The sequence below is a fragment of the Pelophylax lessonae genome (assembly GCF_965119305.1).
Source record: "Pelophylax lessonae genome assembly, chromosome: 1".
NCBI classification, from domain to species: domain Eukaryota; kingdom Metazoa; phylum Chordata; class Amphibia; order Anura; family Ranidae; genus Pelophylax; species Pelophylax lessonae.
In genome coordinates this window covers 799,870,041-799,890,101 of record NC_138768.1, presented here as the reverse complement: position 1 = coordinate 799,890,101, position 20,061 = coordinate 799,870,041, and the positions used below count along the sequence as shown (strand labels likewise).

Sequence of the window (20,061 nt, the reverse complement as noted above, 5' to 3'; positions counted from 1 at the left end):
CAGCTGAGATTTGAACCATCTATGGATGGCTTAGAACCGACATTGTTCAAATTCAGTACAACCCAAGAGATGATATCTGCCCTGCAAAGTACAGACAGGGTTATTTAAGCAATTTTTTTTTTATTATGTATCATAAGTTATAATACTGTATGTTAATGGGGATATGCAGCAAATATAAAGTTAATATCCCAATTTGTCTGCAAAAGTGAAAATACCCCCCTTTAGGACTGGGCTCCAGGATAAGGAAAAGTGTAGCTAAATGCGTCTATGGCTGTCCTTAGGGAAGTTAATTTCTGTAGCACAGCCCCCTCCTTCTTGAATGGCATAAATTGGAAATGTATAACTCTGTTCAAGCCCAGCTCTCCTGTCCCACCCTTCACCTCACTATATAATTTTTTATGAAATAGTACCTGTCAGTGCTCATGCTTGTGTCTGCAATAAAGTTGATAAAAAAAAAAAAGAGAAAGAGAGATAGGCCCCTTTCTCCATGGGCGCACCGCCCGACGGAGTCCGTTCTGCTCAGCGGGGGATCGATCCGCCGATCCCCGCTGAGCAGGCGGATGACAGCTCCGTCTCTGCTCTGTGTGCAGAGACGGAGCTGTCAGATCCCCGCTGTCCTCTATGGGGAGATCCGATGAGAACGGACCGCCTGTCCGTTTTCATCCAATCCCATCCGATCTGATCCTCCAGACGGATAGAAAATAGGGCTTCCATCCGTCCGGATTTCACGGACTGGGTCGGAATCGGATAGCAGCGGGTGTCAGCGGACATGTCTTTTATATTTTACCAAAAAAATGTGTATTGTGTTTGTGTACATTAAGATTCATTGAAGTGTTTCCCCAAAAAAAATAAAAAAATTGCGCTTAGAAAACCGCTGTGCAAATACCACTTGACATTAAGGCCCCATGCACACGGGACGTTTTTAACGTCGCTGTAAGTAGCGTCAGGCGTTTTCTTTTTGCAGCCTAAAAACGCACCTCCATGTTATTCTATGGCCTCATGCACACACAGACGTTTTTGAGCTGTAAGTGGCCTAGGCGTTTTTAAGCTGCAAGAAGAACCCACGGCCTGCGCGTTCTGAGGACCAGCGTTACAGCTGTAAAAACGTCTGACGCTGCTAAAGGGTCAATAACATTGCTATAACGTTGCTTAACGTGCGTTAAGCCACGTTATACCTTTTTTATGCCTCCATTCAAAATCAATGGTTCTCTATGGGAGCCTATTGATTTGAATGGAAGTCGCACCACAAGTCGGATAAGACTTGCGGCGCGACTTGCGCTGTGAGAATCCTGAGGGGGAACTCCACGCCAAAATGGGAAAAAACGGTGTGGGGGTCCCCCCAGGTTCCAAACCAGGCCCTTCGAGTCTGGTATGGAATTTGAGGGTAGCCCCACGCCGAAAAAACGGCATGGGGTCCCCCCCAAAATCCATACCAGACCCTTATCCGAGCATGCAGCCCGGCAGGCCAGGAAAGGGGAGGGGATGAGCGAGCGGCCCCACCCCCCTGGACCACACCAAACCACATGCCCTCAACATGGGGGGGTGTTGGTGCTTTGGGGTAGGGGGCTCTGCACCCCCCACCTCAAAGCACCTTGCCCCCATGTTGATGAGGACAATGGCCTCATCCCCACAACCCTGGCCAGTGTCTGCGGGCAGGGGGCTCATCGGAATCTGGAAGCCCCCTTTAACAAGGGGGCCCCCCAGATCCCGGACCCCCTCCCTATATGAATGGGTATGGGGTACACTGTACCCCTACTCATTCACCACATAAAAAGCAGTGTATGTAAATAACGACAGGAGACGTTTTGGAAATTTTATTAAAAATCTTCATCCGGTCTTCTCTTGCTCTGGTCTTCTCCCTCTCCGGTCTTCTGCTCTTTTGCTGTCCGCTCTCCTGCTGTCCGCTCTTCTGCTCTTTTGCCCTCGGCTCTTCTTCTTCCTCCGATCCTCCGACGACGACGTCTCCGGTGACACAGACGACGTCATCTGTGACATAAGGGGGTGGGGCCTCCAGATGACGTCATTGGGGGGCCACGCCCCTAATGGCTATATAATAAGCTGCATAGACCGGAGACCGGCATAATCACCTGACACGTTGTTGGAGGAGGACCGGAGGAAGAAGAAGATGAGCCGAGGGCAAAAGAGCAGAAGATTGGACAGCAGAAGAGCGGACAGCAAAAGAGCAGAAGACCAGAAGACCGGAGAGGGAGAAGAACAGAGCAGAAGACCGGATGAAGGTTTTTTAATAAACTTTCCCTTGTCCTCATCAACATGGGGGCAAGATGCTTTGGGGTGGGGGGTGCAGAGCTCCCCCTGCCCCAAAGCACCCACACCCCCCCCCATGTTGAGGGCATGTGGCCTGGTGTGGTCCAGGGGGGGTGGGGCCGCTCGCTCGTTCCCTCCTCTTTCCTGGCCTGCCGGGCTGCATGCTCGGATAAGGGTCTGGTATGGATTTTGGGGGGGACCCCACGCCGTTTTTTTCGGCGTGGGGATACCCTCAAATTCCATACCAGACCCGAAGGGCCTGGTTTGGAACCTGGGGGAACCCCCACGTCGTTTTTTTTCCCCATTTTGGCGTGGAGTTCCCCCTCAAGATTCTCACAGCGCAAGTCGCGCCGCAAGTCGGATCATCCTGCTCCCATAGGGAACCTTTGATTTTGAATGGAGGCAGAAAAAAACGCTGCTAAAAGCAACGTGGCAAAACGTGCAATAACGCAAATGGAAAAAGCTACTGAAAGCATGTTTTTACAGCTGCTTTTTCCGGCGTCAGAACTAGCTCTGACGCACGTTTTTTCTAACGCCCCGTGTGCATGGGGCCTTAAAACAGCAACACCCACCATTTTTTTTCTCTAGGGCCTCTGTTTAAAAAATATCTATCCTTTTTGGGGGTTCTAAGTAATTTTCTAGCAAATAAAAATGTAGATTTTTACATATACAGTATGTGAGAACTGTCAGTATTAGCCGGGGGCTGAAGTGGTTAAAACACTTTAATAACATTATTTACATCAAGCTGACCCCTTTTATAAGAAGTAGCTAAAATGTAATAAAAAGACTATACATGGTCACTAGTGTGTTGCCTATTATTAACAAGTCTTTCCTAAAAACAAAACCCATCGTCACTAACGCCGTATCCTTCTCGGCGTTGTTGGCAGTGCCCTCTAAACACAGCATGTGCAGGACACTATCCGGTTCATAAACTGTTTCTGTTAAAGCAGCTGAATTTGTTTATTCTTCAGAATGTGCCAAAATCTGTTTTTAGCTGTCTGAATTTTAAATCCAATTTTCCTTTGAGTCGTCTACCACTATATTTTTGTCTTAAATGTCTAAATTTAGGCAATTTAGTTTACAAATTGTTTGCACTTGGCAGGTTTGCTGTGGAATTTTTGCTTTAAAGAGAATTTAAAAATAAACTCAAATATTCTATGTTTACACAGCAACATAAACATTGTTTTCATAAGCTTAAAGCGGTATTAAACCCAAAACCAAATATATTTTATATTGCAGCTGACCAATGATTAAATGTGGTGGCTGCATTAGTTTTCTTTTTTTCTGGCTTTCTTTCCTCTGTTTTCATCTGGTGATCTGGCCAGTAGCACGCCTCCTGTATTAGAGTGCCCCCACTCTGGATGAAGGAGCGCCTCCTGCACAGCAGTCAGCAGCATTCAGTCTGATGGGAGGAGAGGGTTACATTTACTAGCAGATTTAGATACACTAACAAATTGAAGCCAAACTCTAGCTCACACTGTATTTAACACAAGCAGTTACAGCTACAGTTTTTTTTTCTTTTGGAATAAAGGTTTTATATAAACGCTGATCATTGTAAGCACCCCTGTCTGTGGTAATTGGTTTGTCTCAACACTCTAACTTGATACATTTGAAGGAGAGCTTGTTCTGTTGAAAAACAACAGACTTCTAAAGGCGGAAGGGAGATTTGTACTTGGGGAAGCAGTACTAGGGATGGGTGATCTGCACAGGGGGAGATCTGTACTAGGGGGGAGCTGTGCTGGGGGAGTACTGGGGGGAATCTATATAGAGGGGAGCCGCTCTATGCCAAAAGGAGTGAACTGTGCAGAGGGGGAGCTGTACTAGAGGGAAGATCTGTTCTAGAGAGGGGAGATCTGGTACTAGTCATGCACTCTTAACCCATGCGCTCTGTGTCTTAGGCACTCCTTATCCCTACGCTCTGTACATGCACTCTTGAATGATGTGTGTGGGTGGTGCCCAGACTGGGGATAGGGAGGAGTGCTCACTAGTGGCCCTAAAGGCTTTCAGAGGCACATGCCTATACATTGGTATGCCATTAAGGCAGCACTGTCCATAGAAGCGGCACTCCTCCAGACAGACTTTGGTTAACTCCTTGTAATCTGTGGCACAGTTCTTTAATTCTATATACACTGTACACTATGGATAACCATTCCTTTTACACTTCTTTCTTCCATGCAGTATTTCTGAGCCGGTGCCACGGGGCATGCACCAGACCTCACTAGCACAGCCACCCGTCCGCTCATTCCAGTGACACTGATCTGCATGTTAAACTTGAATCCCAGGAAGCTTGACTCTGTACATATATCTGTGACAAACAGGCTTGGTCCCTAGGATGCCCCATACCACAACTTAGACCCAAGACTGAAATACCAATCGCTAGTGAAGAAGCCTCCTTCACTACAGGGACCTTCCATCACCCATACCAAGTAACCTCTGGTCCGACCGGCTGGCTACTTAGGCACCAAGACACCAGTGCTGTAGTCATTGTCAAAGGCAATAGAGCCTTCCTTGAGTATATCTCCACTGCATGTTGGTCCATGTCTCTAGAACCCTAACTGGGTTCCTACAAAGGGGTGGTATCAGACAAGGTGGCAATTTCATACTTGGTACAGTTCCTGTTCCCTTCCCATACATGGAGCAACCTATTTCTAGAGGCAGTTCCTTCTACTTATACAGTGGCCTCAGCAGAGGGCAGTGCCATCCAAAAAGCCAGGGAAAACATGACCAGCAGTGTTAACCCTTAACTCTCTGGAGGCACCAGCTCAGTAGGGCAGCATAGCAAAACAGTACAACATTCAAAAACATTAAGAAAAAAACAAACAACAAATAATACAGCAATCCCCTAGTAAGCATCTGCTTACATGTGCACTCTGGGTTATGCACTCCTGGCCCCTGAACTATATACATTATGTTGTGTACTTCATACTCCTGACCACTACGCTCTCACCACTGCTATATTGTACAATTGCTGGTTGCTCAGTAGTCAGTGACCATATTAATGAAGTTCTCCTAGGTTGGCTAGGTTGAGAGAAGTATATGTGATCATGCTGAGCTTGATATACTGTATGTACTGTACTGTAATAGTAATTAAATTATGTTTTTTTTGGGTAAAAGAACTGTTGCAAATGTTAGTGTACAGAGTGAGTAGGCTCAAGTTGTAAGCCCTTCCACTGTTGGCACAGTTTTGCCACTCCCACAGTTCACCACGGCGCGCTGTGTGCGCTGCCTAACTATCCCCCCCCCCAGGAAAAAGAATTATCTATGACCCTGGGCAGCATTATTTGATGTTCTGGTTTGACTGAAGGACAGTATGTTTTCTGCGATTTTATCATATGTATTGTTGTTTTCAGGCTGAACTTGGCAAGGAGATCCATGCTCTGTCCTGTGCCGGTAAGCCCCTGGCCTCATGGACTGCACAGCAGGGGGCACAGGAATGCCGAGAAGCATGCGGAGGTCATGGCTTTCTAGCTAGTAAGTGACCAGAAAGAGGATTACTGTCAGAAAAATGATGCTTAGATATCACACCACTGTTTTATATCTGGCCAATAATCACTCACAGTCTGGAAAAATTCCAGGAAGTTATTAGGGATTAAGAAACCTGTTTCCAGAAAGTCAGGTCCACCTGATAGTTGACTGATAAGACAAATGTTTTTTTTTCATAGCAAGCAATATTTCCTTACCGACGATTGCTGCAGGGAATATGGAAAGTGAAAACATCTGTCATTGAAATAATTTGAAATCTCTATTTTAGTTTGTATTCACCAGATGAGTTTGTGCTGTTTTTCAGGCTAAATACATGGTTGAACTTCATTTATGTAAATGATTTGTAATTCTGTTTCTGTTCAGCCAGTCTTAGAATTCAGGGACCCTGCCAAACAGTGCAGTCTGGTCCTTGACCTTCAGAAGTGCCTGGGCACACTTACGTGTCAAAAGTGCACTTTTTTTCAGGAGAAATGCAAGACAAATATTTAACTTTCAGGGTACTGCTAAAAAAGTATGGGCTCCAAAAAAAAAAAAAAAAAAATGTATTCACCTAGGTGGATTCAGAATCAATCTGATGGCTGCATCTGTCCCTCACGACCTCTGTCCTGAGAACTGAGTGATCAAACAACGCTGATTACTCTCACTTCTGTTCTGAGCAGAGAGCGATGATGGACAGTCACCGCTCTGCTCTGCCCCTCCAGTGCTCACTGGAGTGATGGGCTGTGCAGGGGGCAGGAGCCGCTGGTTCAGTTCAGCTGAGAGGCTGAGCCAGTTGCCGGTCGAGAGCCTGAATCAAGTTAGTAACATCAGCCGACAATGGACTTTAGCCTGCTGTCTGCTGAAACTGGGTCAAAGGAGTGCAGAACAAACTACACTCCTGTGATCCATAGGAGAAATAGGGCCAAAAAATCTTTGGTCATACTACTCGTTTAGGCGCAGTTATTACTAGATGTTCACTTAAAGCGTAACTCCACTTTTGTTGAGAAAAAAACATTCCCCTCTGGGTGATCTCTGTACATTACAAGGATTCTAACAAACTTTGTTGCAGGTTCCTACCTTTTGTTATTATAAAGCCCCATACACACACGCAGATCGTCGTCATACAAATGTTCGTCTTTTCTCCCCGGGATGTCGGTGTCTGTTGAAAAGTGCAAAGACAGCACAAGGACAGCACAAGAATTTTGTCCGCAGACTTCAGCTGACTGCAGAAGTGATGTCATGTAATGGTTAACTTTCCCTGTGTTTTTTATTTTCTGAGCATGCCCAGTCTTGCAAATCTGCGGTCTGTCGGCTGATTTCTGTACTGACAGGCAAACAATTGTCCGTTCTGGTGTCTGCAGACAAAAATTTTCATGTTTGCAAGAAAGACTGTTGTCCGCAGATTGTGTGCAGACATCTGTCGGAGGCACCATACTAACACGCATACAATCGGCAGATCTTTCGTCCGCCGACGTTTGTATGACGACGATCTGCGTGTGTGTACGGGCCTTAAAGGAATCACTGTTTGTTCCTCTGTGTTGAGTGGGTCTAATGGGAGTGGTTTCATAATTATCTGTCAGCTGTAGCAGCTGCAGAGCACTAATGAGGAAACCTGCTGGGCCTGCATCCCTTTAGATGTGTTCCTATTGGGAGTATCTCACCAAAAATGACATTTTTGTTGCAGGGGATGCCAGAAATCTGACTTGTATCTTAGACAGACTTCTGGGAAAATTGGTGAGCCAATCACACAAGCAGGAAATTATGTTTCTGGGGTGTGGTCAGTATGCATTCTGTGTACAGAACACCTCCAGGTAGCCATATTGCATTGCATTTTCAGAAAATTACAACAGCTGCAGATTGAAAAGGAAAGATAATTTTTACTAAAATCTGATCACAATATGATTTGTGTCGCAAATGTATATTGCTTTTTCTTTATTTGCTATTTTATTTTCCCCACCAAAGTGGAGTTACTCTTTAGGAATGGCAAATCTTCCATTTTTGAGTTGACATCTACTTTAAGCTTTACAATATTTATCCAAAGCACATAGAAATCAGTATATACAGCTGGTGCATGTCTATTCAGTTCTGGGGGGCAGATCGGGAGCGCTTCATTCATTATTGAATTCCTTCATAAACCAACAAAATCATCCACAAGCAGTTATAACCCACTAACACTTCTAATGTACAAACAGAAGATGGGAGGCTTACACACACATTTTCACGCTGGGTACTGTCACTTACCAGACCTTTTCTATGCGCTTTTTTTTTTTCAGATATAAAGTATATTTATATTCTGCAATTTCAGCTTTTATCTGTTTTAGTTGGCCACTGATACGTATCATTTAAAGTCTTAGACAGTAGTTCTTACCTTCTTTGCTCATGCATTTATTTTTGACACAGTACTATTTTTCTTTCTTCTGATCTTAACTTGCATTAAAATAATTTATGAATAGGATAATTCAGAAGTGACAGATTCACTGTTGTAGAGATGGATTTTTTAGAGCTGTTGGAAAGTACTGAATCCTGGAAAATTGCTGATGTTAGATTTTACTATTAGCCTTTGTGAACATGATCCTCCCTGTACACATATAGCCAGGAGAAATTCAGAATCTTTTCTCATGATAAATGTTTTTACTCTCATAAATTTCTTTTATTTCAGTGAATCGATTAGGCGACATCCGCAGTGACAATGATCCAAACTGCACATATGAAGGAGACAACAACGTCCTACTTCAACAAACCAGCAATTATTTACTGAGCCTTGTCCACTCCATACATGAAGGTAGGTACCTGTAATGTTCATGTTCAATGTTCTGTAATGTTCATGCTGAAATATTTGTCGTCCATTCAATATCATCAGAAGCTTTGAGTTTGAGTATTATAGAAAGCCCCATTACTTGACCAGTGTAGAACAGATGTCCTTCTCCCATACCTGGCTGAACGGCCCAAAAACCCCACCCACCAGCACCTTACCTTATCCCAATGACTGAGTGGAATAAATTAGCCGTAGCGGCCCTTTATTAACTCAAAACTTAAATTAACATAAAAGGAAAAAATATTCCTTATAACAGAAACGTAAAAAAAGGTCATTAAGCTTTTTGTTGGTCTTCGATGTTCCGATAATACACTGCGGACCTCCTAAACATAATAGGTCTCCAGCCGCAAAACACCAGCTCGGAGACAACACACTACCCGCAGTGCACCCATTTTACCTTCCAGGTAAACTAACATCAACTGGAACGCACCAGAGGGACACCTACCACCAATGGGTCCCGAACCATTAACTTGCCAGCACCTTACCCCCTTACCTTATCCCAATGACTGAGACGACACTCTGAGTGGAATAAATTAGCCGAGGAAAAAACATTCCTTAAAACAGAAACGTAAAAAAGATCATTCAGCTTTTTGTTGGTCTTAGAGGCCCCATTAAATGTTCCAATAATACACTGCGGGCCTCCTAAACATAATAGGCCTCCAGCCGCAAAACACCAGCTGGGAGACAACACACTACCCACAGTGCACCCATTTTATCTTCCAGTTAAACTAACATCAACTGGAACGCATCAGAGGGACACCTACCACCAATGGGTCCCGAACCATTAACTTGTCTTCAATGTTCATCCACCTGCCAGCAAAGACCAACAAAAACAGCCATAGCTGCCACAACACACCTTGCAAACCTGCAGGAGAAGAAAAAGACATTCCCACCAATGCCCCAAACCTGTAGAACCAGAAAGCTAGGGAGGGAGGGAAGCTGCTCCTAACAGAAAAGGGAGCTATTTGGCGCCCGGAAGGACCTACCTCTTCCTGTCCTGACACACCAAAACCCTCCCCCTGCTATAACCATTGCCCAAAACTACAGCTCCCCCCACACTACACCACAGCTCTCCCTAACTAATATTTTAACCCCTACACTCCCCTATTCCCATGGTCATGACACCCCTGCGCTATTCTCTGCATTCTTGCTCCGAGCCTTGATTTTGTGTGTGCACTCCAGCAAGGCATTTTTGGGAGACTACATTGTGCTAGAGATAGAGTATCTCCCAGCATTTTTTTTTTTTATTTGTAGCAAGAAATAACTTTTATTACTCCCTGTGATATCAACCCTAGACTTGAAAATGTCTTGCATGGGTATTCGCTGATAGCTCAGTTCCTATGTACATAGGCATGAACCCAGAGCTACATCTTCCAAGAGCCCTTTGCCTACAGACAGTGTGGGTGGGCTCCTGGGAGTCAAGGCAGCAGCGCAGTTTTGCTAAGAAAGAAATCAATGTATGTACTGTATGTGAAGTGGTACAGCAAGGGATGGGAGACATGCAGAGTTATGCATATGCAACACTTGTGATATCAGGGAATAAACGCCAATGTGTTTTCAGCCCAGGAAAGCAAAATTACTCTTATTTGGACTTTAATAGCAACTTTTTGTCAGAAAATAGGGTTAAAATATCATTATTTATTATTCCAGTTAAAAAAAAAACCTTTTCACATATATTTGCATCACATATCACATAATATAAAATAATCTTTCAAAACGGATTATAACATTATAGATTACAGGTCCAAATGGTATCCCTCACAGCTGATAGCTTCGCAACCATAAAACTTGCTTGTTGACCCACTCAGCCTGGGGACTCGCTAATATTTAAAAATGATCTTCCTCAGGGATAAGATACCGTTCTGGAAAATAGGTAATATTTTAATATCCAGTATATTGCAAATATCCATATAACAATCCAAAAATCATAGTACATTCAAAAACCTACATGATCATATTACATTACTTTTGTATGGAAGAAGAATGTCCAGATCCATATGGGAAGACTCTCAGATCGCCAAGACCACCATTAAAGTATGCAGAGATCACCATTTGCATATGTCGTCAATTGTTGAGACGTACAAAATAGGGTGATAGTATCCCAAATCTCACTTACAAGGCATAATCCTAATGTATTTTTTTATTTGTGGGTGGAGCATACTGGAAACCACCCCTGAACCTCAATTGTTGAAGCAAACAAAATAGGGTGATAATGCCCCAAATCTCACTTTCAAGGAATAACTCTAATGTATGTAATACTATATTTGTGGGGAAACATGCCCGAGAACACCCTTCTTGTTTCACCGCGTGCCCCCATAAGCACACTGGATTTCTGTCAGATCATCCGATTATTCTGTACTTGTCTTAAACTGAAAACTTGCATGTATTGGACAGATGTAATACGTGTTGTTTGTATTTTTCTCTGACATATACTTTATCTGTAACTTATATTGATGTTCTGGGGATGCAAAAGGCAAGTAAGAATAGGATGCAGTGAAGTGAAAGAAGAAATTAGTGTTAAAGCCACATGGAAAGACTTGCATCACTTTCTTTCTCTATTTCTTTTAAAAGTAATGAAAGTTGAAAATACACAGAATGTTCCATAATCAGACATATCAAATATGGCGCATACATTTTCAGCTTTTTTGCTGTATTATATCGTCTATTACTGTAAATGATAAAGTCACTTAAAGAGACTTGCAGTGCCACTCTTAGCTGAGACAGAGATCTCCCCGCCAGTTGCAGTAAAAGGAGCTGGCATCAGTGCACCATTCAGAGGTGAAGAGAAGAAAAGGTGCCGCTCACCAACCCAGTGCATTAGTATGTAGATGGATGTGACCAAGCCTCGGTGAACGGGCCGAAACATGTCAGGGGGATGTGGCTGGAGTGACGCCTGCTGTGGCCACGTACATTTACATACTAATGCACTGGGTTGGTGAGAGGCGACCCCTTTGATAATGCACTTAAAGAGGAGTGTTGCGCCCATTTCAAGAGGTAGAACAAGAAAAGTCTTCAGTTTGCCAGAGACTAACTTTAAATCCAGCAATATAATTGAATTTATTGTGAACTATGTTAGATCCTTACATTTATTACATCAGTAGTACTCATTATTTATCCTTATGTTACCAGGCAACATTCCCTGTGAATCCCCTCTTGGATCTATACACTTCCTCAATGAATTTAAGACCATTCTATCTAACAAGTTCACAGCACGCACAACTAGAGAGTGTCTGGATTGTACAGGTAATTGCTTTACCCTGGTTGTTTATTACTGTTAAAGTCTTAAGATAGCCGTAAAGGCTTGATTTTCTCTTGTTCAGACGATGGGCAGAAGGAGAGAAAATCATTCAATTCCTCCATCTGTTATAAGCCGCATGAATGGAGGAATTTTAGCATTCATGAAAGAATCTCCATTTGTGGCTTTTGTACTTAGCAGCCCCGGCACTAATGGCAGCCTGAATACCCAATCCCTGACTGCATCTGATCGGGTGCCCTCACTGTTTGGCTGAATAATTTTCCACCCGGCTCAGTTGATTTCAAAAACTTTTGTCGAGCCAGGTGGTGCTTGCAGGGCCATCCAGGTGTGCAAAATTCCAGAAGGCTTTGGCTAGCCTTAGATCGCATTTGCCAATGTCCAGTCTTTTGTGCAGACTTTAGTTTACATGCACAGTTTTGTTTTTTTCAAGGTAAAGGTATGAATTCATTATTTATTTCGCCATGATAATGTAGGTTAAAGTCTACTCTTATAAGCGCTATATTATGAAAAGTATTGAGACGCCTGCCTTTACAAGCACATGAACTTTAATGGCATCCCAGTCTTAGGGTTCAATATTCAATCGGCCCACCCTTTGCAGCTATAGCAGTTTCAACTCTTCTGGGAGAGCTGTCCAAAAGTTTTAGGAGTGTGTCTATGGGAATGTTTCACCATTCTTTCAGAAGCACATTTAGTTTGGGAGGTCAGGCACTGATGTTGAATGAGAAGGCCTAGCTCAGAGTCTCCACTCTAATTCATCCCAAAAGGTGTTTGGTCAGGACTCTGTGCAGGCCAGTCAAGTTTATCGGCCCTAACTCGCACATTCATGTCTTTATGGACCATGCTTTGTGCACTGCTCCAAATAATTTGGTGGAGGGGGGATTATGGTGTGGAGTTGTTTTTCAGGGGTTGGGCTTGACCCCTTAGTTCCAGTGGAGGGAATTCTTAAGGTGTCAGCATACTAAGACATTTTGGACAATATCATGCTCCCAACTTTGTTGGAACAGTTTGGGGTTGGCCCTACCTGTTCCAGCATGACTGTACCCCAGTGCACAAAGCAAACTGGGGTCTCCTGCTATAGTCTGTTTATTAAGGTGTTAAGAGCCGGTCCACACTAGCGTGACTTGTCAGGCGACTTGTCAGCCTGACAAGTTGCGCTCCCTTGGGGTCCATTGACCGCTACAGGACCCATTCTAATAGAAGCGACACAAGTCGCTCCGACTTAGAAAAAGGGTCCTGTACTACTTCGGAGGGACCTCGGAGCGACTTGCATAGACTTTCATTATATGAAGTCCCTGCAAGTCGCTCCGAAGTCGTGGTGCATGGTAATGCACAAGTTGCCCCCGAAGTAGTAAGGAGTCGTGTCGCCTCAGTGTGAACCGACTCTAAGTGTTTATTGTTAAAGTGTTACTAAACCCACAACAGTAAAATCAGTCTGTATATGCAGTAAAGCATGCTTGTTATACTCACTGTGTAACCTAAGGGGTTAATCCTGCGCATTGTGTAAAAAAGGCTGCTTGATCCTGTCTTCTCTGATCCTCCCCTTTTCCATTGTCCCCAATCAATATCCTGATAGAACAGAGCCTTGTAGTTACTCTGCACATGCTCAGCTTGGTGTGTATTTTTCTTGGGAGGGTGCGTGTGATCAGTCCAGGGCCAATCAGCACTGTCCAGACATAGGGTCAGGTGTCATGCATTCTTATAGGACAATCATGAAACCTCCTCCTACAAGCTTTAACCAGATACTGATAGAAGTCACAAGACTACTATATACTGCTGATGAGAAAAGGTATTTAGCAGTTTACATTTACTAAAAACTTTTGCATTTCCATGTGCTGTGGGGGACCAGATATTGTGACTGCAGGCTCCTGGGTTTAGTAACACTTTAAGAATGTGTGCCTGCCAGGTGTGCATTCCCATTGTTAGTTGAGTCACCTATTGTTTCTGTCTGATCATCTCTTGTGTTGTGTCTGCTCTACCTTGTTATGGAACTATTGTGGGATGTTTTGTGTTTATGCTTATGATAATGTGTAATAGACTTTGTAAATCCAGGGTTGTGGGCTAGGCACCGAATGGTCTAGGCAACCTAGGCACCTAGGTTTGTTTTAAGTGACTAGTTGTTAATTAGTTCTTGTTAATTAGATCACTGCCAGCTTTTAGTTGCTAGATGTGGATAAGCATTATGTGTATGTTGGCTGTCCCTTAGCTATGTTAATTATATTCCTGTTTACAGTTTGTATTGTTAGGGTAATGTGATCAGGCCCTACCTGAATGTGTGTGTTATATATTCTGTGTGAATTTTTAATAAAGAGTTAGAGTTCCAGTTTGCATCTAAGCTACTGTCGCCAAGTCATGCTCAGCTATAATCCATGGTTCCTGGGTCCAGACTGGAGGAAGTTATATCTTGACGGAGCACCCAAGCTGGTTGCTTGACGCTTCCGTCACACAGCGTTTATAAGAAACCAGTGTGCATGAACCCTAAATGTGACCTGCACTGTAATTTCACATCTCATTTACGACACTCACTGGACTACTCAGAGATTATTGTTCGTGTTCGTGTGATCAATCTTGTGACTGTAATACTTATTAGTGGTCTACGTTTCAAAGGTGTGAAAGCTAAATAAATCCCATGTGCCTCATACATTGTTTGTCCTACAGCATTTTATGAGTATGTGAGGTTAAATGATTACACCGATCAGCCATAACTTTATGACTACTGACAGGTTAAGTGAATAACATTAATGTCACGTACCTGATCCGAAGCCGGAGTGTAGAGAGGGCTCCCCTTGCGGCTAGGTGCAGAACACCCCTGGATGGTAGGTCCAGGGTGGATCTGGAAGACTTGATAAGCCAGGCAGGTGTGCTGCAGGAACACGGGAAGCGGAGTCAAATAGCCAAGCCGGGTCAGACACTGGAGAAAACTGGGAAAGTCCAGGGACAAGCCAAAGGGTCAAAAGCCAGAGGTATCAAGAAGAGACGATGGTCAAGCAATCCGGGTCGGCAACAGGAAATCCAAGGTAAAGGCAAACAAGGCTCAAGGGACACAGGGAGCTGAAGATCATCCAGCAACTAGTACCTGTCACTGCTGAGTTTAAATAGGCCGCTTGGCGCCGAGCGCCGTCACGTCCTGCGTGCGTGTGTGCGAATTGGCGCACGCACGTTCTTAGCTGATCTTGCCCGGAGTTGGCCGCGCATGCGTATTCGCGCCAATGCACGATTTCGCTGATTAGCCAAACTGTTTACCTGACAATTAATTATCTTGTTAGATAGGCATCTGAGAGCCTTTGGGATATATTAGGCAGCAAGTAAAAACCCCCCCCCCCCCAAAAAAAATAAAAAAATCCTGGTGGAGAAACAGGATCAAAGGGCACAAGAAATGGTTGCCCATCACGCGGGACCTCTGGACCCAAGAAGAATAGCACACATTCTGGGAACATAAGCCCTCTGTCCCTACTCTTTTCCACCTACATCAAGTCCCCCCCCCTGGTATCTAGAGTTCCACAATGACCCCCCTTTTTTAGAGCTGGGGGCTGCCGGGGGATTTACCCCAGCAGCCTCCGAATATCAGAGTTCACTCCCACAAAGACAGTCAGTAAGAAAAGGAAAACGAGAAAGAGGAGAGGGGGAATGAATGTCAAGAAGAGGGAGAAGATGATGCAGGACCATTCTACCATTAGGATATATAATCTGTCCAGCTCCATATTTACTGATGCAGAGTTGGATGTATTGCGAAAAGGTCTTAATTTTGCCCCAAAGAATCCTCCTAACCTGTTTGAACTATTTGTGGACCTCAACAAATATATTAGGGGTTTGACAGTTAAAAGATACTTTGCTCTTAAAAAAGAAGCTCCAAAGGAGCCTGATGGATCTAGGTTGGAATCACCATCGGTGGATGTCAATGTAGACGACGAGGCACTACCCATCCTGGAAAGTTTGTTCCAGGAGGGTGGTTGCAGTGACCTACAAGTAGAATTGGAAGCGATATGTCAGGAAGATAGAAAGATGATGCATGTGCACTTTAAATCTAAGTCTTCCTTTTTCCCCTTTGGGTAAAGGGTAACTTCATCCTGACATTTTATGAAGTACTGTTTGGGGAGATGAAACCTATCTGCCAGAAGAGTAATACCAATAAACACCCCAAAGCTGGGCATATAGCAATAAGCGAGGGATGGGACATCTCGAAGGAGGCAATTAAAAGCCTGAAAGACAACGCTTGCATAATTATAAGACAGGCAGACAAAGGTGGAGGTCTAGTCATACAGGATAGATCTGCATAACTGGCAGAGGCAATGAGATTACTTGGTGATAAAGGTACCTATGAGACACTCCCCAAGGACCCTCTGCCAGAATATAAAAATTTGTTAAAACTAATATTGGATAAGGCATTGATGGATCAAGTCATCACAACAATTGAGTATCAGTTCCTGTTTAGGCAATATCCACTGACCCCATACTTTTACCACATAGCAAAAATTCATAAAGATCTGACCAATTCTCCGGGTAGACCCATCATAGCAGACATTGATACAGTAACCTAGGATGCTACATTGACTACTTTCTTCAGGACTTGGGTATAAAACTACCCTACCATGTTAGACTCTGGCCATATGTTGGACATCCTGTCTTCCTTCAAGTGGTGTCCACAGTACAAGTGGCAATCTCTAGATGTTTCATCATTGTACACATCGATTGAACATCAGTACGGCCTTAAAGCAGTTGAGTACTATCTCACTAATAGCACTCTACGCCCTCTACAAGCAGCTTTTTTGGTGGACTCGATCGAGTTTTCCTTAACACACAATTATTTCTCCTATCTAGGAGATTATTATAGACAGGTGAGAGGGACTGCTATGGGGGCCAGTTTTGACCCTAGTTATGCCAATTTATTCATAGGCTATTGGGAAGAGTGTTGCATATGGGCTAATAACCCATATGGGGAAAATATGGCCCCCTATGCCAGATATATAGATGATGTTCTAATCATCTGGAACGGGTCAGCGAAGGATTTGTGTGGGTTCCTCTCCTACTGCGGTAATAACCCCTTTGCTATTTAATTTACCCATGTCATCGAGGACTCCTCTCTAGTATTTCTAGATCTAGAGCTTTGAGTTGGTGATGATGATAACATTATATCCAAAACGCATTTCAAGCCTGCGGGGAACTCTTACCCACATACAAAGAGTAATCATCACCCCAGGTGGATTAAAAATATCCCCTTTTGGACATTATTGTAGATTGCATAGAACCTGCAAGAGAAGGAGAGACTATGAGGAACAAGGAGCAGCGTTGAGAAAATAATTCCTGGAAAAAGGGTACAGCGAGATTATGGTCGAGGAAGCATACAGGAAGTATTGGCCACTATACAATGTGGATGGCTCTAATGATGGGAACCAATTGGTGGACAAGTCCGGATGTGGAAATAAGATTAGAAACAAAACCGATGCCCCTATGGATGGGGCACCACCTATCAGATTGAGTACCACATGTAATACTAAGGCATTCAAGATACGGCACGTCCTCCAGCGGAATTGGAAAATTCTCCAATAGGATCGGGTCTTGAGAAAGAGTCTACTATCTAAACCGGAGATAGTGTTCAGAAAACCAAGAGACCTTAGGAGCCAAATAGTACAGAGTAGAGTCCGTAAACTTGGGAACAACTAGGAGGGTAATTCAGGCCCGTGGTCCACATTATTCGACCAAAAGGGGCATTACAGATGTGGTGTTAAAAAACTGTGGGACTTGTTCCTTTATGGGGCATAGGAAAAAAGAAATATCGGGGAGCGATGGCCGCACTTTTAGGATAAAACAATTAATTAATTGCGGCACCATTTTTTTCATTTATGGACTCATTTGTCCGTGTGGCCTCCTATATGTTGGACGTACTATACGCCCACTGAGAGTAGGATTTGGGGAACACAAATGCAGTATATTGAGTAAGCACGACACTGCACTTTAGCATCACAATAGGGACCCGTCTGGCCTCAGGGTGTTTGGTAATGAGGCCATAAGTGTGGATCAGGATTTTGGTTCTAGAAGCTATGCAAGAGAGAGACTTACTGGATCTTCACTCTAGGATCTTTGACCCCCTGGGGACTCCACGAGGACCTTGAGATCCATGGGGCCATTCAATGACGGTCCCCCTATCTGAAGTGCTTCTTCCCACTTCTTGCATCTAGCCCTTCCCCCAATTAATTATTTTTGTTTTCTCCCTCCCCCCCCCCCCATCCCCAACACTCAATAGACTCACGTCCGCTCTATAGGAGCTCCTACTTCTGCTTACATGAATGGATACAGGTGCCTATTCCCCCTTTTTTGCTATTCTCCTATTTAGATGGTAGTTTACAGGTATTACACCTAGGCCCACACTATCCATTATGTACTGTACTTATACTGTCCCTTTAACATCTAGGTGACGGGGATCAGTTGACAAAAGCCTGGTGTGTGTATAGATATTTTTAACATATTTTATTTATTTTTAGGAGAATTTTGTTTTCTAAATAATGCTATTTTATGCACACACTTTTTCCCTCACCGGGAAGAGTGGAGCTAATATACTATGAGGTGCTGGGTAGTTTATTATCAGATCATAAGGTTAGAAGTCCCATGTCAGGTGTAGGGATGCTTTTCTAGATATCTGCTCTATTCCCCTCATGGATGAGCATGCTTGTTGCCCCTACTTGTGGGGCGCACCAGACGATCGCCCTTCAAAGTCCTTTTTAGGGCAGAGGCAATGTTTTAGGGCTAATTCCTCTTCCTAGTGTGGAATGCAATTGTCAGTACATTTTTCTAGTAGGCCAAGGCAGAGAGGATGTTACCAATGCACACCTCCGCCTGTGGTACTTCCATGTTCCAGCTTAAAACGCATATATGAGCACATTTCCACAACTACCCAGGGCGGAAATGACATCTTGCAACGTTTCCACACACCCGGATGTGACATCAGTGGAACGTAGGACCCGGCCGTAGTTCCTCACTGCAATCACCGTGTGCATTCCAGCCATTTGGGGATTCACACAAGGATTTGGAGAACTAGAGGGGTATTTGCTTTTACACTTAGGCATCCATCACAATGCCAGTGTGCTTGAGAACTTCCCTCCCTACCAGGCCCAGCACTATCTATGAAAGTTAGGAAGGGTATGTCATTAGAACTCCTAATAACTTCTGGGGAACACATAACCCCGGTCTCTTAATTTTTTAACATTGTAAGGATCATCAATTCTTAACATTGTAAATGTCATATTTTATATTAAGGTCCTTAACATAGTAACGTGTGTGTGTGTATGTATGTATGTGTATGTATGTATGTATGTATATATATATTGTAAGCTGGGGAACAGGTAGCGGGTGCAAAACCCCCTGGGATGAGCAGTCTTTAAGGCACAGATACCAAATCCTCTGATGTAGTGACAAACAGTGCGGTGTTTATTGGTGCTATATACAAGTTTATAAACAGGTGCTGTACAGTGCTTTAAGGAAAACAAACAGGAATACTAATAATAAACAAAATCCTAGCCGTGTCCCGGCGCTTACTATACACAATGTAGTCCCTAACTAACCCAGACTGAGCTTGTCAGCTTCCAAAGACAGACACAGGTAATTTTACTGACCTTCCGCTCTCATAGACAAAACGTTGTCTTCTGTTCCCAGGCTGAGAGAGCACTGCTGTTTGTCTCAGGTGAGATTAAATTGGCCTGGTGAAGAGGGCCAAGATCGGAACTGGATCATGGCTCAGAGATCCCTAAAGGTATAGGAGAGATGCCTGGGTGATGTATAAACCCCGAACAGGACTTTTCCTGGCTCTCTCTCGGACACTCTGCTACATATCCCCCCCCCTTGTTTCAACCCCAGGGTTGGAACACCTGTGGCCAAACAGGAGTGAACACGGGACAGGGCATCTACATTCCCCATCTCAACACCTGGCCTGTGTTTTACAGTGAAGGAGTAATCTTGTAGAGCCAAAAACCACCGGTTCACCCGTCTATTAGTCTCCTTCTTTTGGGCCATTCATTTCAGAGGAGCATGGTCAGTTATCAAATCAAACTGACGCCCTAACAGATAGTACCTTAGTGCGTCCAAGGCCCACTTTATGGCTAAACATTCCTTTTCAATGACTGCATACTTTCTCTCGTGTTCATTAAGCTTTCTGCTCAGGTACACCACAGGGTGTTCTTCCCCATTGTGTACCTGTGACCATACGGCCCCAATACCTACATCAGACGCATCCGTCTGAACCAAGAAATCCTTGGAGAAATCAGGGGAGTACAAC

The 20,061-nt window shown here is 44.0% G+C and overlaps 1 protein-coding gene across 2 annotated transcripts in view; it reads left to right on the top strand.

Annotated features, from left to right (window-relative positions):
- ACOX3 (acyl-CoA oxidase 3, pristanoyl) overlaps positions 1-20,061 on the top strand; it is a 225,092-nt gene that overhangs the window by 121,817 nt on the left and 83,214 nt on the right. For both annotated transcript variants that reach the window (XM_082243725.1, XM_082243726.1), the window contains exons 11-13: positions 5,616-5,736; positions 8,387-8,509; positions 11,672-11,785. In XM_082243725.1, the coding sequence (XP_082099851.1) occupies positions 5,616-5,736; positions 8,387-8,509; positions 11,672-11,785 (358 nt within the window). The remainder of the gene's footprint in view (positions 1-5,615; positions 5,737-8,386; positions 8,510-11,671; positions 11,786-20,061) is intronic.